The sequence below is a fragment of the Scaptodrosophila lebanonensis genome, unplaced genomic scaffold (assembly GCF_003285725.1).
Source record: "Scaptodrosophila lebanonensis strain 11010-0011.00,11010-0021.00 unplaced genomic scaffold, SlebRS2 tig00000001-arrow-pilon, whole genome shotgun sequence".
NCBI classification, from domain to species: Eukaryota; Metazoa; Arthropoda; class Insecta; order Diptera; family Drosophilidae; genus Scaptodrosophila; species Scaptodrosophila lebanonensis.
In genome coordinates this window covers 8062645-8080738 of record NW_022060529.1, presented here as the reverse complement: position 1 = coordinate 8080738, position 18094 = coordinate 8062645, and the positions used below count along the sequence as shown (strand labels likewise).

Here is an 18094-nt window from a genome sequence, read left to right as displayed (position 1 = left end):
TGTTTTGCATATTTATATTCAAAAACGGTTAACAAATTAAAACAAATATCGTCTCGTAAAACGATGGAATCGAAAATACCAAATGATTAAATAAATCGAATTGTACTTTGTCTGTTATCGACATCCCTACAGCTGAGCTGTCGTCATTTGCAAACTTTAGGGCGTCTGTGTGAAATCTTTGATAGCGGAATCATGAGCTTCATGCAACCAAGTCCTGTTAAGTACGCGTGCTCCTGCGGCATAGTGAACCCCATCAACAAACTCTTCTTCTGCCGCCACTGCCCGAAGCTAAGATGCGGCTACTGCGTAAGTCACGAAGTTGAATCGCACTTTTGCTCCAATTGTTTGGAGAATATACCGTCCTCGGAAGCGCGTCACAAGAAAAACTGTTGCGCCAACTGTTTCGATTGTCCCTGCTGCCACCATACGCTATCTGCTCGAGCTACCACGGTACCAGTGGTGCGAAAAACTGAGGAGCCCAAGGACGGTGAGAGTGCTGGCGCAGCCACTCCTCCTCCGGCCAGTAGCAAGCCCTCTGCAGTGCCAACCACGAAGAAAATGTACTATTTGTCCTGTCTGTCGTGTCGTTGGACCACTCGCGACGTTGGCATTCCGGATCAGGGCGTGGCAACGGGCACCTGGCCGGATAATGAGTGTTTGTATCAGGCTCGGTTCAACACTCTAATGGAATATTATCAGTCGGTGGTGCTTCAAGAGAAACAAGAGAAGCAGGAGTTTCAGCGACGCAAAGCGCCCAAGGCGCACAAGTTTCCTAGCCTGACGGACCGCACGGGCCTAACGGTATCGCTGATACGTCGCCAAATCGGATGGTCGGAAAAAAACGTGCCCAAAACAAAGCCACTGAACATTACGCCTGCCGAGGCAATAAGCGAATTGGAGGACTTACCCCAGGACATCTTTACGCAGCCCATAAATCTGCGTAACATAACGACTGTGGCTCAGAGACATAGCCAGCCGGCTGATCAACCCACGGCTGTTGGCAATCTCTATCCGCAACGCCGGTCACTGTGGATCAAGCGTTCGTTACGTTGTCGTCAATGTGAGCACAATCTAATCAAGCCGGAGTATCATCCCACATCCATAAAGTATCGCATACAGTTGTTCGCCAGCTATCACGTGCCCGAGGTGGTAATGGTGCGCTTGGAGCACCCTTTGGAGGCAGGACAAAGCAATGCCATACTTCTGAAACTGTCCAATCCAACGATGTATGACATGACCATCAGCATTTTGGACGAGAAACCGACGGAGGAGCCGCAAATAAATCCCGATGAGTTTCAGGCAACGTGCAAAATCAAGGAGGAAGCTGTCACTTCGTCTCCACTAATGAAGGTGGCGGCATTAGCTCGTCAAACACTAACTAAAGAAGTAACTCGGGAGGTGCGGGACGTGGCGAATGCTAAAATTAAGCTCCTAGAGAGCGAGTTTGTACTAAATCAGCGCGACGATTCCAAGGAATTTGATGAGGAAGTGCAGGCGCAGACAGAGGAACCAAACTTCATTGTCTGGCGCAAGGGGAACAAAGTGCTGCTGAGGCTACAGTTTACGCCGGCAGCGGAGCTGGAAGTCAACGATGTCGTCACTCTGGGCTTCTTTATGCAGTACACATATGTGAACACCGTCTCAAATACGGCCGAAAAGAAGGAACCGACCACACATACCCTCAGCTCCAGGCTCTTCATCGATGCTGGCCGAATTGAAAAAGGCAACTAAGATGTATAATGAATGCTTTTATATCGTTGCTGCTTATAAAAGCAATTCAGCTTTCCTTATACTAAATCTAGTGTCCCTAGAAGTCACTCTAATCCATGCGGTTACTAAAAATCCGACTAAACAGCTACTGCAGCTTACACGCTTTAAAAAAAGCTATAAATATATTATGAATGTCTGTATTTACGCTACTAATTTATATAACAGAAGTAAGAAATATATTTAGGCGTCACAAAGGTAAAAAAAAATTATAATTTCCTGTTGCAAAGTAGAAATGCACTCTAATCCAGTTTTATTATTTGCGGGCGCGTCCATTTCTCGCTTACTGCCCACAACCACTTCGCCATTTGATCATCGGTGGCAGCAGCTGCCACGTCCTTCAGATTACAGTCGCTGAAATACTTTCCTGTGGTCTCCGCCAGGTCCGGGTCCAGTGCTGCGTACAAAGTCGTTTGGGCGCCATTCTTTGCTGTCTTTATGAACGGCCAAAAGAGCGGACGGAATATCAAACTAAAAAAGGATTACATTAAAGAAAAATCGAGGATACCATAACAGATTTTACTTGGCAAAGAAGTTGCTGAAGAAGCCCATGTGGCGGAAGATTTCAGTATCCACGACGCCGGGATGCAAAGCATTGACAGTCACAGATGTGCCCTCTAAGCGTTTTGCCAGCTCCCTAGTAAACAGAATGTTCGCCAATTTGCTTTGATTATACGCTCCACCCTCGTTGTAGGACTTTTCGCTGTTCAAGTCGCCCACATTGATTTCGCCGCGGGTGTGCGCCAGGCTGGAGACGTTAATAATGCGGCTAGGAGCGGAACCTTTCAGCACATCCAGCAGCAAGTTGGTAAGCAAAAAGTGGCCCATATGGTTCACACCCAACTGCAATTCAAATCCATCCTTTGTGACGCTTCGAGGACAGCGCATCACTCCAGCATTGTTGATGAGTATGTGCAGTTTTTGCTGCTCGCGCTTGAAGCTTGCCACAAACTTGCGCACTGAGTCCAGCGAGGCCAAATCACATTCACGGCAGTAGACGTATTTATTCTTCGTTTCCAGCACAATTTCTTCGCGTGCCTGCACAAAAATAGGTCAGCTTTATGCTTTATGTTCCATTAATACCATTTACCTCCTCGCACTTCTTCATGTCCCGGCAAGCCATATAAACAGTTGCACCTCTCCTGGCCAGCTGGGCATTACATAAAAAATATTCAATACATATGTATACTACTTATAAGAATAAAAACAAATGTTATCTCACCTCCCGCACAGTTTCCTTGCCGATGCCCGTATTGGAGCCGGTAACAATAACAACTTTGCCCTTTTCATCGGTTTCCTTGTTGAATTTTCCACCTTGCATCAAATCCCTGTAGATTAGACAAGATAGAGGTACACTCAACTTTTAGCTTTTCATGAACAACTTTACGCCACAGGCGACGCCGACAGTCGTGCCGCCCACACTCAGCCAAAATATGGGCCGGCTCTTTAGAAACGAGAATAGCCCGCCACTCATGATGTGTTTGCTAATTTAAGTCACGCCACATAAATTAAGTTCAATAAATAATTGATACATGCAGGTACTAATGCTTCCTCTTTACTGCACACTTGTGGAGTCTAACAACAACGAAAACGGCAAAATCAGCTGTGGGCAAAGGGTTGCCCAACTCCGCAATACTCACTTGATAAAGTAAACAGCAATGCTGATTAATAAAGGCCAAACTACTAAGGGACTTAGCAAAAAGTCAGTAAATATGCACATTTTTATTTGTATTGTTTCTAGTTAAAACTACAAAATGGAATGACAAATGAGGCCGAGCAGCAGAGCGTCGCAACTCATTTAAAAGCAACTTTCAAGACGATAAGCACCTGGCAGCTGATAAGCCAGGGCTGGAGTAATACACAATTTACCCCAAACATAAAATTGAATACGTAATTAAATGCCCATGACTGACTTAATCTGCGAGTATTAACAAAACACCTAAACCCAATAATCAACGCGATAAACTGTCAGCTGATAAACCAGGGCTGCAACAACGCAACGATGGGTTCAATAGAAAATTTAGTCGTTGTGCGTTTATTAAATCAAATACGTTACAGCACGACAATTAAATAAAAATTTGAATTCACTTAAGCAGTTGGTGCATTAACAAAGGCACCCGCAAACAGAATATTTCTCTTGTTCCATATCACATAAAAGAATGGGCGATCGGCTACAAACTGCAGTGGGAGGAGCATCATTCGTGTCATCATTATAATGCCAGTAGCTGCAGCGGCCTCGGTTCCCTCCTCGTTCACCTCAATGGTGGCCTTGTGCAAGACGTTCGAAACGGATAAGCCCTCGGGGGATTCCAACAGATTATCGAATTCCGCGCCATCCGTAAACATTTTATTGATGCCAAGCTGGAAGTATGACGAAGAGTAAACAAATATGTAGTTATGACCTCATTCACGTACAACACAGACAGATAAGATAGAAAAGGTGTGCCACTTAATAATATGGACAGCTAAAGTTCGGTAATGCATTTAACTTGCTGATGCACAATCTTTAAAAAATATAACCAGTCTGGAGTTGGCAACATTTATCTGCTGTCTAAAAATATTTGCCACATAGACCAACTAAGTATTCGCGATAAGCCATCAATAAATAATTATTGAAAGAAATTCCATTGATTAAACGAAAATTAAAGCCAGATAGCTGCCGTTTGCCAATAAAAGTTATAAGTATGTGTTATGCAAGCACCTACCTGTTTTAGTTTTTCGCCCAAATCCAAGGAATAGTCGATTTTGAATTTTGGGAATTTAACCTGCACCTCTTCCTCATTTAGTTTGCCGGCCAAGTCCACTAGGTTAATTGACTTTAGTTTCTCAGCAAGATCCTTCAGTCCCTCGCGTTCCTGTGGCAACAGTGCAAGCAGGGACAGATCGGAGTCCTTATAAGGCATGTCTAGGGCAGTGCAGCCCAATTCCTCAAAGTATCCGTAGCCAAATTTGGCCTTCTGATTCATATACTGCACCTTTACTGACTGTTCCTCGCCCACCCAGAAGTCATCCTCCGCGGTACTTGCCTCATCGAATTTGTGCACCCAACTGCCCTTGAAGTGGATTGCATTCAGCAAAACGATGCGCGTAAGCTCATTGAAATTAGAGGCCGATACGAGTTCGCTTATTTTTCCATTAGTTTTCGCATTGACCCAACTATTGATAGACTGGGCTGCCTCCTCATTTGCGGCAAAATTTATGGACTCTGCTTCAGAATTATAGTGCTCCTTGATGGCAGCACTATAGTCTGCCTTCAGCTCCTTACCCTGCTGCACATACAGCTTGTTGGCTATCTTTAATAGGTCGCTGTTCCTGTACTTTTCCAGCACAAATTGGAAAGTTTCGGCCACCTCGGGGGGAAAGTTGGACACATAGTGCAAGGCCTTGGCAATCTCATCGGCAGTCTCTCCCTGAGCGCCGGCAAATGCCAATGCCACGCACGTCTGTATGGAGAAGGGTGAGAAGACGATGTTGTTAGTAAGACCGCCTGCGGCCAGCCGTGTGAAAAGATCCGTGGTGAAATTTGCGCCACCTCGAGCACATTCCAAATTGAAATCGAACATATTGACACTGGTTGTTTGGTGTTTGTGGGCGTATATTTGTCTTCTGCGTAGTTGAAAAGTATGTTTAATTATCGTAAATAGTGCGCGCCAGCGACCATCACTTACCGCTGCCTACACTGGAATGCTTTAAATGTAGAATCGGGCCACAACAAAAGCGTTTACCGCGTATTTATTGTTGTCTTTGACGCCACGATGAGTCATGTTTATGTCTCCAGATCGGACAGCTGTTTTTGTTATTCATTGCCTATTTATGTTTGAGGATCCGGTGCAGATAGTTTTCAGTGGAATTGTTTGTCACTTTCACTTAGTTGGTAAGGCCAGGGTACGTTTAAAAATATAGTTAAAGTAAGTGTTATTCTTCGTTCTCATTTTACTTTGTTTTCTTATGGCATGCGAGGATGCCGGACTACAGAGTGGGAACAGAAATCAAAATTTCGATACCAACTACATTATACAGTTGGCGCCTAATTTAAAATGCCTTGAGTCTTTTATTAGACATGCGATAAACATTTGTGATAACATAAAACTAAGTTTTTGAAATTGTAGAAAATATCTTAAATTTCTGTATGTACTTCAATTTTATTTTTGAAATTTAAAATTAAGTCATTTCCATAAAAATACACAATTGTGACATAAATAGGTAAGCAATATTTCAGATATATAAATTTATATTTTAACAAATTAATCGAATTGTTTTTGTTTATGTTCAAAAATTAGCCATAACTAATTATAAATTATAATATTAAATCGCATATAAGCTTGTAAAATGGAATCTTATCTCTCTAATGGTCTTTTATGTTTGAATTTAGCGGTAATTACTCAACACTATCACAACAGTAACAGATAAAAAATCTACTACTTTTCATTACAACCCTGTTTATTTGAATATGAACATATGTTACGCATTCGCTCCTAATTATGGTAACACTGTTTGGGTTGCCGCAGTTGGTGTTTATTCGTTGCCGCGCTCTCATTGGATTTCGGAAGAATTGAATTTCGCACGTGAATCGTCTGTTGTTGTCGCCCGTTGCACGTGTGTGAGTGTGTGTTTGTGTATTATAGTGTATGTGCTCTGTGCAGTCGGGTCATTAAATCGTGCGCCTCTGCCGCCGTCGCCGCTGCTGCTATTCTTTTTGGTAAATTGCACAAGTGTAACGGTTTCAAGAAGTAGAAGTAGTGCATGAATGCAACAGCAAAAACAACAACTCCATTGTTGTACGATAAAATTACCAGAATAATGTAAAACGTGTAACTGAAGTTAAAGCGTAATGCGTGTAAAAATGCAATGTACAGGGATAGTGCAACAAGCGCAATAAATAACAACAAAAGTAGCGAACGCTCACTAAATTGGTATAAATTATTATTTCTTATTTGTTGGTGTTCGCGTGAGCGCATTGCACAAATATTGACAAACAAAATGCAAATACAGAACGAACGAAGAAATTTAACAAACGGCATAAGTGCATAAAAAAGTTTTCTTATATACAACGTCTCTGCACATGTAACAGTGCATTGTGAAAATTAACATAAGAGGTGCAGCGCAAACGGCAAAACAAGAAAAAAGTGTTCAAGAAAAGCCAAAAGGAAAACCGTGGAAACTACAACCACAACGACGCCGACTGAGTCCTCACCCTGCCTGCGTCCTACACTTCAAAACCCGGCCTCTACAAACCTGTGCCCATGCGCGCTCTGCCGGCTCTCGCTCTCTTTTTCTCTCCCTCTCTCAAAGTGCATCGCAGCGCAACAACAATTCCTTGCCCTTACCTCTGCTCCTTGTGAGTCAGTTTGCTGAGAGCAGTGCCAAGAGAGTGTGCATGTAGTGTGTGTGTGTAAGTGTATGTGGCTAAAAAATTAGTGTAAAAGAAATTATTGGTGTGAAGAAAATACGTCATGCTGAATACAAAATGCCAAAAACCGCAACGTGTTCGAGAAAAATGCAAAAGCAACTCTAATAAAACACTAAAAGTGCAAATGTTAGGCCAAAATTTGTGTTTTTGTTCCTGCTTTATGTCTTAAATGGTTTGCGCCAGCCGTTACCTTTTTGTTGTTGGCATATGTATGCGTACACAGTGTTGAGTAAACAGCTACATAATTTGTTTATAAACTCTTATTTGCTCGACAAGAATAAACGAAAAGAACTGTGTCATACCTCATGCCCCATTCAAGCCCTCCCCCCCCCCACACACACACACACTCGCACACATACAAATTGCTTGGATGTGTGTGTCCATGTGGCTTACTCATAGCATTTGACAGGCTGATGGCCCACAGCCGGCTAATCAAAGCAAAGCAGCGCAGCTTCCAGGCGAGCTCTTCTCGCTATCTGTTCTGCTCTCTCTCTCTCTCTCTCCCTCTATCTGCGTCTGCTACTACGGCACATGCTAATAAAAAATACATGCAAAAATCTTTGTTGCTGTTGCGTTTATCGCAATCTTCATTTTTGGCTTAAAAATCTTCTAATTGGTATATGCCTCTATGAGTTTCTTTCTTTGGTTTCCTTCCTTCCATTTTATGCAAACTTGAAAAATCGATATACACTTCTTTTCGAGTGGTGGTGACACATATTATATGAATGTACATATGTATGTATGTATATTACACATACATATGTATGTACATATATGTATGTATGTACAACGACCCGTTTATCATTCAATCAAGCGTTCGCATTACTCATACCTGCGCCTCACCCAGCACCACCACCAATAACAACAACAACAATACCTTTATGACAGCCCTGACACTGACCGCAACAATGCGACCAAAAGAGACACGCACGCATCGCATTTCCGCTCTCACCTTTTCTTTTGCTACGTTTGCCGCTCTGTTTACATTTGTGTTGCCGTTTTCCTTGCTTCTTAAAAAAATATAGCCAGTTCAGTGGCAGCTAAAAAAGAACAACCCCAAGATTTGTGCCATTGGCGTGCTGCCAAACAAACATTTTATAACATAATCAAAAAACATGCTTACACGAAATGAAAGGGGGTTGGTTGTTCGCTTGGTCTAGTCCTTCTTCTAGGTCTATTCTAGGGATGTAAAACATCGCTGTCGAAGTATATCGATGCATCCATTTGCTGGTAGACATAATATCGATTTCAAATAAAGTTATCCGGTGCACTGAAGCCTATATATCCTTACCTTTTTTTTTACATAAATATGATGTGAACAGAACCGGTACAAACTTCGCAACAACACATATAACCACTTATCTAAAACCCTAGAAACTGACAGACTGGCGTAAATTTTCTGTACATTTTCTGAACTAGACTCCCATTTCATTTGTATCTTTGGTGGGCTTATAAGTAGCTGGTGATGGTGAAAAAAATTAATTGCTCCACTGCAGGCTTCAGAATCAATTTTAGTTTTCTAATCGCACTGAAGCAAGCACAACGAATTGCGAAGATTAATGCATCGTTTTAGGAAATTCATCAATGGCCGATGTTTTGGTGCATCGATGTTTTTTTACATCCCTACTAGTCTATTCGATGGCGAATGCACTCAACTGTTTGCTGCTCTTCTTTCATTCTGCTTCTCTGCTCTGCTTCTTTTTGCTGTCTGACAAGTTTTGCTTATTGTCTTGTCCCATTGGCTCTGACATGCACTTGGCTAGAAAAATAAAGCAACTACATAGTAGTGCTTCCCTTTTGCCCATTTCTTGGCTGGGTGTGCCCCAAAGTTCAAGTGCCATCAATGCACGCCCCATTTCCCATTCCCCTAGACGCCAATAAACGGTTCATCGGGCACACATTAGTGAAGCCGCCAAATGCACTTTGCGTGTCAAACAGGGGCGTTGTAAGGTGTTTTAGATCTTCTTTTATTAGCTTTAAATTAGTCTAATTGAAACTTACATTTTGATGGACACACAGGCGTTGCCCCCATAACATGCATCTACGTTTTACATACATATACATACATACGTTTATACAATATTGCATGTATGCTGCCTTTAATGCATCCCAATCACATGTCAATAGCTTTGAAATTGTTTAAACATCGTCGTTTGTCTAGAAGTTTTAAAAGGCGATCTCATCTGAATCAGCTTAGAGCGGGAAATATGATTTTATGGTGTTCCAATATGTAGAGTAAAAATATTGATATTAATGTACCGATAGTTCGGAATTTACCGATTCTGATAGCCATATTTTTATATGATACGTACTTGTATTTGCATTATCGTTGTTCTTCAACCAATAAATCAACAATGCCTTCAAAATGTTCACTCGGACTACCATACAGTAAATTATATAAACATTTGCTGTTCAAATATATATGGAATATATATTGTTCGTCGTATAGGGAAACGTCAAATAGAACAAAAGCACCAATCGTTGACATACATACATACTTGTATATGGAAGTTATTGGTTAATTTTTTGAGGCTTATCGCAGACTTCTTTGTTCATTAAGCATTACTGCGAGGACTATCACAGTGGTACAAAGTATTAATATTCATTTAATTTAAAAGGAGTTACAATTTGGCTTCTTTATTTCTCTGTTCTCTCTAATGCTGTTGTCTGATTTGTTAGGCCAAGAAAACAAATAAGTATTACTATCGCTTTGTTAGTTATTAATCACACAAATAATATTTTTTATATTTAAATCCTCAATTTACTTTTCTTATTTTATTTTCTTTAAATTTGGAATGACGAGTTAATCTGTTACGAAGAAAAAATGCAAAACAATTTACAAATCATTTATTTATTTTCAAAATATATCAAATTTCATTTTTTTTTGTGCCATTTGTCCAGCTTTGTGGAATGCCCGATACGATTTTAGCAGTAGCTTAGCATCTACTATACATAAGTACATACTATGTACACCTTCTATCTCTTACAAATACATATGTGATTTGAAAAGCATAGAAAATCGATAGAATCCATAGTTTTTGTCTCGTAGCGGCTCTCATTAGAGGTTCGGCAGAATTTATCCACACATTCTTATGACATGCGCTTGCAATATTTTGATTTAGAAATAAGTTCTCCATTGTTTTGTAGATATAACCGCTGTATATTCACGAGTATCTAGGCCTGTCAGCTATCATTAATTAACGTTCCCACACACGCACACATCATCAGAGTTATCTACATACCATACATCAGCAAAACGCTCATGTCAGTCATTTTATTTTATCTCTTGGCATGTGTAGGGGCCTATCATCTGATAACTGAAAAACACAATCAACTCATTTTCCGTGGAACAAAAGTAGAAGAACGAAAATAAAGAAAAAGCAACAAGAATTTTAACGTTTATGCTCACCCATTCTACTACGGCCTACCACTTATGTATGCTTCATAAAATTATTGCCCCAAGTCCAGACTTTGCCTTCCGAGTGGGTAATTAACGCGGCATATGACGGTCAGCAGTCAACGCCCACAAAATATTCCAATAGCAGCACTCAAAAGCGGCATAATTAGTTGAAGAGTTAGTTAACTAGCCGGGCTAACAATTAGTGGGAATTGAACGGTCAGACTGATATCATAGAAAAATAGTGCTTCAAGAGCGCTCGAGAAATTGCCTTGGAAATGCTTTTCAACATAACAAGGCAACCTTCGAAAGTCAAAAGCTGGGACTCATTTGCATGAGTTAATCAATTTAAAATGGCAAAAGTAATGACAATAATTGAACTTGTTGTTTTTGAGCAATTCACAAAAAAGCTATTGCGTGCTATCTGATAAATAATAGTAAATATACGAGCAGCAATGGGCCTTGCTCTATGACATAAGTCTACGGGGTAAGCTCATGATCTAATAGAGCACGAACTGAACAATCAATGCAATTTAGAATATGATTTCATGCTCATATCAGTATATGCGAGTAAGAGGTGGAGTCGCGGCTAAATATTAAAATAAAGCAACTGTTGCTTTAGAATTTTATAAATCGAGTTTAATATCTGATTAATGTTGTTGCCGTTGTTGTTGAGACAATTAAAAAGTGTACTAAGCACATTTCCCAGGCCCTGTATTTCCCCCCATATCGTATTTTGTTATTCTAAGCGATGGATGGATGATGACGTTGTCAAACTGGTTGTGTTTTTTGTTTTCCTCTCTTTTTTCTATGAACTTTTTTTTTTTTATCAGTTTTTATTGTTTTGTGCCTGTTTCTGTTTCTGTTCAACTGTCGCTTAATTGACTTTGTTGTTGGCTGTGTCGCCCATTCCGCAAGCGAGAACCCCAAACGAACGTGATTCTACGTAAATGGAACACCTTCGTCAGCGCCAGAGACCGCATCAGGCGGCATCAGTCGGCAATGTGGGCCATTCTTTAGGAGGGTAGGGACCTGTGAGAAGTTTGCAAACAACACAACTGGATCAGATTTAAGTTATCTTGCACTTCTAGGTGATTCGTATGATTTCTTCTCTTTTTCAATCCACATGTGTGTGTTACAAGTAATTGTTTCAATTAGAGAAACATGTACGACACAATGACTGATAATTGAAACAAAAAGCTGCCAGACCAGCTAGAAATAGAAATGATCTTCATAGCTTAGAGAACAAAATAAAAACATGTACTCTCAATAACTAATATCAGTAGCTTGTATTAAATGATAATTTCTTCAGCAAGACTTTTCGCAATTCTCAAGGTCGCATTTTATAAAAAAGATCTACTTCCAAACTAACCTTCATCCAAAACAAAGTACATACATACATACATATATATGAATATTTTTCTTATCTTTTAAGCAGTTATTAAATGATTTGTTGAATTCTTGCAAGTTTCGTTTGCTTTACTTTAAGTATAACGTTCTGTTTCTTTCCATGAAATTCACGATTTCATACAATTTCACAAAACCACAAAAAGTCATAAAATTTGTACAGAAATTATGTCACCACAGAACCACCATTAAAGAAAACAACGTATGTAGATGATAGGTTCAGACAATTCCTTAAAGTTTTCATCAATCATTAGCCAAAGCCATAGATGATCAGCTAAAGTCTGCATTGCAATTTATAAAATTGGAACTAGGCCTCTCCAAATTATTAAATTATGGTGTTTCAGGATACCAGAAGGTCACGAACTTGCTGACTAGAAATGAACGTATTTTCAACTAGCTTAAGCTAAATTGTATATACATTTATACAAAAAAAACGTGCTATTTTGTAAGGAAAATAATGAATTTGGCTACGAAAGGAAAGAGTTTTAATATCACCAAATGCAACAATAAGATCCGATTAGATCGTAAAGGACATTCCTGTCCATTCAATAATAATCGCTATGTAAAATGTAGAAAAGCTTGACTTCTTAACGCGCACTTAATGCTACAAATAGGTCGGTCAGCTTTTGGTAATATTTTCCCAGCCTTGCCGTAAGTTCTGTTTATGGAAATATATTGAAAAGAAAGAGTAAATTGTTTTTTTGGCTTTAGGTATTATACTAAATTCAGTGACAGATTATTTATTATTATTATTTCTTTAAACTAAATTTTTCCAATCAATGTAGCTCCCGCCTAGGCCATATGGTGGTCTCCCTAGCATCGCCAGCCCTTGATGGCAACAGACGCTTTTAATTTCTTCGGTCCGGTGGCGTCATTTGCGCAGCAGCTGTCGGAGAACTGCTGGCAAAGCTGCGGATCTGTCGCCATCACAGCGTCAGCGCCAGCATCAACGTCGCTGTTGGAGGGCAAGAGTCCGTCCCGGGGTCTGGTCTCGTGTTTTCAGTGTCGTTGTGGTTGTCGTTTATGCTATTTTCGATTTGTGCGACTAATTTGCAAGTTAAATTCTCGCCGTGTGGCTTGTACGGCTGAGACAATTTTCATATGTTTTAATTAAAGCTAAAATTGGAAGTCTTCTACCGTCCCCCCCCCCCCCCCCCCCACATTGTAGACTTGCGAGAGTTCAAGAACAGCGTATCGCTGTCGCATAATAAATAACATTGTCAAGTTTCAGCAATTCAGAACGTATATTGCCACATTTCGGCTTGTTTTACGAGCCTTTTGCGGCCGATTAGATCAAAAGAGTGTTTTAAATAGAGCGACGGCGACATTTTTAGGCCTATACCGGCAATCACAGGTAGCAAGCAAATAGCAAATAGTTTCGTAACCTTAGGGTTTGAAAAGTTGTGAGCAATACTATAGCTTCTCGGCCTATCAGTCAACGTCAACATGAAAGCAATGAAATACATGCCCACTTATCTGCTGATAAGAGCTCACACACACACACACAGCCGCAGACGAAAACACAATTACACACATACACATGTATGTATATAAAATTTTGGGCTTTATTGATAAGTTTGTTTGCTGGTTGCGCTGACGGCGACGGCAACTGCGAACCGCCGCTCTGCACTTGACGGTCTTGTTAACAGTATGTGTCGCATTACAGTTTGAGCGGCACTTTAGAATGTCAGTCAACTGAGTGCTGTCCGTTGTTTTTGTTGTCGTTGGCATTCCTCTCACGTCTGCCAAACTTCCATGTGCGTCTATTTGTTAAACAATTTCATGCCAATTTGGGCGCTTTGTGTACAGTTAGTTTGTTTAGGCACTCTGTGTTGCCGACTGCTACCTCTGCTATATAGAATACTTGTACCTATACATACTCGTATATGAAAAGTAATGCCCGTGTAGAAAGACAACAATTGATAATAAAAAGGCAACAGTCGCAAAAGTCAACAACGCGTCACGTTCTCCCACACACAGACATTCACAAGCATTCGGAATTTTTTCAATAACAATACATTTTAGTAGCGATAATTGGCCATCTTAGCAGCACAACCACAATAGAATCTAACGGCAAGACAAGGTACGCTACAAAAAGAAGAGTATAAGCAGCAACAATCGCTTGCTTTTTACGTCTCATTTTTTTTTTTTGTTTTTATTGCTTTTGGCCAAGTTTGCTGCACACAGCTGCCACTGTCAACTTGCCTTTTTTGTTATTCCTTCTTGCACTTTACACGCTGTTTCGCGTCGTTTTGTTTGACCAGCGGTCGGCGTCTGTTTCCGGTATTTCATATTCCAGTGCGCATGCGTGCTAGCCAAAACAAGAGCTCTTTGAGAACTGGTCCCAGAGAGAGAGCAATGTGCAGTTTCTTTTCTCTCTCTCTCTCTCTCTATCTCGCTCTCTTTCGCGCAAACATACACATATGTGTGTTGTCTTTGCGGCTTTTATCAGGCAGCGTTCTTGTTGGTGTTATCGGTGTTGTTTTTGTTGTGGTTTGCTTAGTTTCCGTTTACGTTCGCATTTCATTGATTAAGTTTGAATGTACCGCAAACCATGCAGCTTTGCACAGTGACTGTAAAACTGTGCTTAATATTATTATCACACATTGTTTTTGTTTTGAATTCTTCTCATATTGGCATTGACCCACTAGCAATTGAGGGCGACTTAATTGATAACAGTTGTTTTGTTTATTGTTGTTGTGACAACACCCACACTAACACCCACATGAGTAAACACAACTATATTAATGCAGCCGCCAAAAAGTATGCAACACATTGTAATGCTTTAAAAAAATATGAGCAGTTAATTATGATATTGGACTTAAATATAAACAAAATATAATGAAAAGAAAAACAATTTTCTAACATTTTGCTGATTAAAAATTTTTGTTTTTTACCTTGCAGCAAAAGTATTAAATCAAGTTGGCAAAAATGTTACTAGCTAAATTTTAGTTAAATTTACTTAGTAAAAGTTAGGAGCTAAGAAATAATTATAAGGCACATCAAAATACAACTCGCGCTTCAACAACAACAAGAATAAGTTGTCCGCCCAGCTGAGCACAGCGATTTATTACACATACAAAGAAATACAACACGTTGTTACAATTCAAAAGCCCAAACACGGCGTCCCAGCGCAAATATCAACGTTCACGCTCCACACCGCACTCGCCGCATTCGCCGCACTACCAACTCCTGCAATTGCAACAACAACAACAATCGCAGGCGGCAATATCAGCAACATCCCCCACGCCATTCGGTCCGCCTTTGTTGCAACCACGTCATCATCAATCCGAGCAGCAATTGTGCAAACGCCGACGCATCTATGCATCAACGGGGAGCGCTGCCAATATCATGATGGATCGCGAATCCCTTAGCGAATGGGCTAAGGATAAGCCGCTCAGCATATTGCAACTGGATCCGGCCGATCGTGCCGTTCTGCGCATAGCAGGTAAGTGCAAAGCAAATAAAACATTACAAACATTACAAATATTTGAATTCGTTCAATTATTTAAAGTAAATTTAATTTTTAAAAGACAACGGCCGTTATATTGTATATGTCGCCCATTTGCATGCTATGAATTTTTGTCGATTTAGCAGCAGTTCATTGGCACTAAAAGTTGCAGTGCTTGTCAAACTGTGAAACTGTAACATCATTCTCTGGGCAGCAGCCAACTCCCTTTCTCTCTCTTCCTCTGCATTTGTTCAATGTTCCTTCTCACCCCTGCCTCCCTGCCATAGAACGCACACATTGTACGCTAATTCCACGCCTAACGGTACAGCCTCCATTGCTCTCCATACGTTCCATGCCATGCAAAGCTGGCTGGGCTGCAATTCTATTTCTGCATCTTTCGTATCCGTCTGTGTGCGTCGCCTGCGTTGCTTTTCCCGTTTTTTTCTGCATTCGCAACAAAAATCGAAATTTATGTCGCCGCCATTTTGCTGGCGTTGCCGCTGCCGCTGCCGTTGGCGTCATTGTTTGCCAACTTGCAAAAAAAAAACTTGTCAGCAAACTACAAAATCTAAATCTATTCAATGCTTGACAATTGTGTAGGGGGAGAGTCAATAACCCGATGGGTGCATCGATCTAGAAAAAATAGGCAGCAATAGCAAAGTAACAAATGGGAACAAGAAAGCCAGTGTGTTTTGAATGCAACTCTTCTGGAAATACTTGAATATAACAAATCCACAACGGTAGTTGAAATAAACAAGAAAATGGTATACAAATTATTATACATACATACATAATTATACATAATTATTTACATAATTGTAAACATTTGGTTGCGATATTTCTTAATCGATTAGAATTAGAATCAATATGTTCACCAATGATAAGATATATCCATGTTTAAGAAAATTAAAAAATTGGTAATAGCTAACTAGAGGCATGTGCATCGTAAAAAAATAAAGCGAATATATGTACGAATATATTGTAGGAATGTATACTATATTTCATTCTCGAAGAAATTAAAAGTCTAAGTAAACTACTATATTTAGAAAAGCAGAGCTTCGGATAAAGTCATGTATACTTGTACAAAACAAATGTACTTTAAAATATATAATTATCTATCTAAATAGCACTAAATCCAGAACTTAATCCCGACTATAATGTGTACAAAATAAATGTACTTTAAAATATGTAATTATCTGTATATCCATTTAAATAGCACTAAATCCAGAACTTAATCCCTATCGCACTTTAAATCGTTGCACCCTCAAATAAGCGTCTAATATTTTATTTTATTTAGTTAAATGGTTTACATTTTAAAACAAACTGGGTTGCGGCTAACTTCTGATATCAGAATTAAAAGATATCTTTATTTAATTGTCCCGCTGAGCCTGAAGCACTTTCTTGTGCTCTCATCAAACGAGTAATTAAATAACAGAGTTGATTGTCATCGTACATACTTTTGTATATATTTCAAAAAATTTACTTTGAGCCACCAAAAACTGGCTTTACTTGATACTATCATTATCATTTGCGGCTCTCACATGCAAAAGCTGGAAACTTAGATTACGATTTATCGTCGATTGAGACGCTGTATCTCACACACAAACACACAAAATTGGCAATTAAATGCGGCCGACTCCTACAAGCGGCAACATCAACCCACAAGCCCGGACGGGTATCAATAAGTACTATGTAGACTCGGGCCCGACATGGAGAAAAAGCTAGCCTTACGCGTTTCAAGCAACTTTTTCAGAGTTTTTGCAGTTGCGTTTTTGTAGCTGTTGTTGTTGTTTCTGGTGCTGGTACTGTTTAGTTTTATTGCTGCCAAGTTTTAATTAGCCCTGAGCCAGTTTGCCCACACACATGCAAAACATGTAACGGAAAACTTACATACGTTTGGTTGCAGAAGTGTTGTGTGGGTCTCTGGGGCTGGGTCTGCATCATAGTGGGTTAATAAACGGGCCAAGTAAACGATTTGCGCGAACCAACCACCAGCAGTCAGCTAATGAACAAAACGCCCACACATCTAGCCATTGTTGTTGCCATTGTTGTTTGTACTCATATTTAACCAAATGTATGGTATACCCTCTAATGCTAGTAAAGCAACAAAATACATCGATTCACATATGTAGGTATGTGTTAACATGTTCTGTAAATAAATTTCGATTCTTTTACTGTCGATATCTGTAAACACTTTTAGCAATAAATTCTTAATTGGGCTTAAAAGATTTCCCCTCTTTAAAATGCTGGTTTAATAAAATACATTTTAGAGTATATTATATTATGACTTATTAGATTATGTTTATGACAAATAAACAAAAGTATTTCATAAAAATTAATAGCTGTTGAAATGCAACTTAATATTTATCGAATAAAGAACATAAGTACGAGTAAACTATAGTTTAAAACTAGCTGCATAAAACGTTCTAACCACTCTAACTTTTATACTTTCGAGATCATTGGATGGAGGGACTTATCTTTAATGTATCAATAGTGTATCAGGATTCTTATGTTGTATTTAGAAGAACGTTTTTATAATAGCACTTCAACTATTGGCACATTATCCACAAAAAGATAAAAGTTTTAAAAGCGTCAAAAAAATATTTTTTAAAGAGCTAATAAAAACCATGCTTACAATTTCAAAGAGTATATAGATTGCGGC

General features: G+C 39.7%; 4 protein-coding genes across 9 annotated transcripts in view; 2 read left to right on the top strand and 2 right to left on the bottom strand.

Annotated features, from left to right (window-relative positions):
* The first annotated feature begins 148 nt into the window (after positions 1-148).
* LOC115634623 (dynactin subunit 4) lies at positions 149-2003 on the top strand. Its single transcript, XM_030532480.1, has one exon. The coding sequence runs from the start codon at positions 193-195 to the stop codon at positions 1729-1731; it is 1539 nt and encodes a 512-aa protein (XP_030388340.1). The 5' UTR covers positions 149-192; the 3' UTR covers positions 1732-2003.
* On the bottom strand, positions 1892-3556 carry LOC115634632 (retinol dehydrogenase 13-like). 2 transcript variants are annotated; one of them, XM_030532490.1, is made up of 6 exons: positions 3408-3477; positions 3150-3342; positions 2990-3095; positions 2858-2917; positions 2291-2805; positions 1892-2238 (listed from the first exon to the last, which is right to left on the bottom strand). In XM_030532490.1, the coding sequence occupies exons 2-6, from the start codon at positions 3239-3241 to the stop codon at positions 2010-2012; spliced, it is 1002 nt and encodes a 333-aa protein (XP_030388350.1). In that variant the 5' UTR covers positions 3242-3342; positions 3408-3477; the 3' UTR covers positions 1892-2009. The 2 variants fall into 2 exon arrangements, with proteins under 2 accessions (XP_030388350.1, XP_030388358.1); XM_030532498.1 differs by lacking the exon at positions 3150-3342 and having other exon boundaries at positions 3408-3556.
* A 218-nt stretch (positions 3557-3774) lies between these two features.
* LOC115624324 (leukocyte elastase inhibitor) lies at positions 3775-5726 on the bottom strand. The gene is made up of 3 exons (XM_030518954.1): positions 5436-5726; positions 4473-5373; positions 3775-4128 (listed from the first exon to the last, which is right to left on the bottom strand). The coding sequence occupies exons 2-3, from the start codon at positions 5328-5330 to the stop codon at positions 3856-3858; spliced, it is 1131 nt and encodes a 376-aa protein (XP_030374814.1). The 5' UTR covers positions 5331-5373; positions 5436-5726; the 3' UTR covers positions 3775-3855.
* Positions 5727-6351: 625 nt separating this feature from the next.
* Positions 6352-18094, top strand: part of LOC115634261 (microtubule-actin cross-linking factor 1) — a 93363-nt gene continuing 81620 nt past the window's right edge. For 4 of the 5 annotated variants that reach the window (XM_030531883.1, XM_030531885.1, XM_030531881.1 and 1 more), the window contains exons 1-2: positions 6352-6466; positions 14886-15429. In XM_030531883.1, coding sequence (XP_030387743.1) covers positions 15333-15429 — 97 coding nt within the window. In that variant the 5' untranslated portion in view covers positions 6352-6466; positions 14886-15332. The remainder of the gene's footprint in view (positions 6467-14885; positions 15430-18094) is intronic. The other variant, XM_030531882.1, reaches the window with a different exon arrangement.

Excerpts from the sequence above, each read along its gene's own strand:
- LOC115634623 (XM_030532480.1), top strand. The coding sequence starts at position 193 with ATGAGCTTCATGCAACCAAGTCCTGTTAAGTACGCGTGCTCCTGCGGC.
- LOC115634632 (XM_030532490.1), bottom strand. The coding sequence starts at position 3,241 with ATGAGTGGCGGGCTATTCTCGTTTCTAAAGAGCCGGCCCATATTTTGG. Across the intron at positions 2,806-2,857 it reads ACATGAAGAAGTGCGAGGAG|GCACGCGAAGAAATTGTGCT; the intron begins GTAAATGGTATT and ends ATTTTTGTGCAG. Across the intron at positions 2,239-2,290 it reads TTCAGCAACTTCTTTGCCAA|TTTGATATTCCGTCCGCTCT; the intron begins GTAAAATCTGTT and ends ATCCTTTTTTAG.
- LOC115624324 (XM_030518954.1), bottom strand. The coding sequence starts at position 5,330 with ATGTTCGATTTCAATTTGGAATGTGCTCGAGGTGGCGCAAATTTCACC. Across the intron at positions 4,129-4,472 it reads TGGGCGAAAAACTAAAACAG|CTTGGCATCAATAAAATGTT; the intron begins GTAGGTGCTTGC and ends TCATACTTCCAG.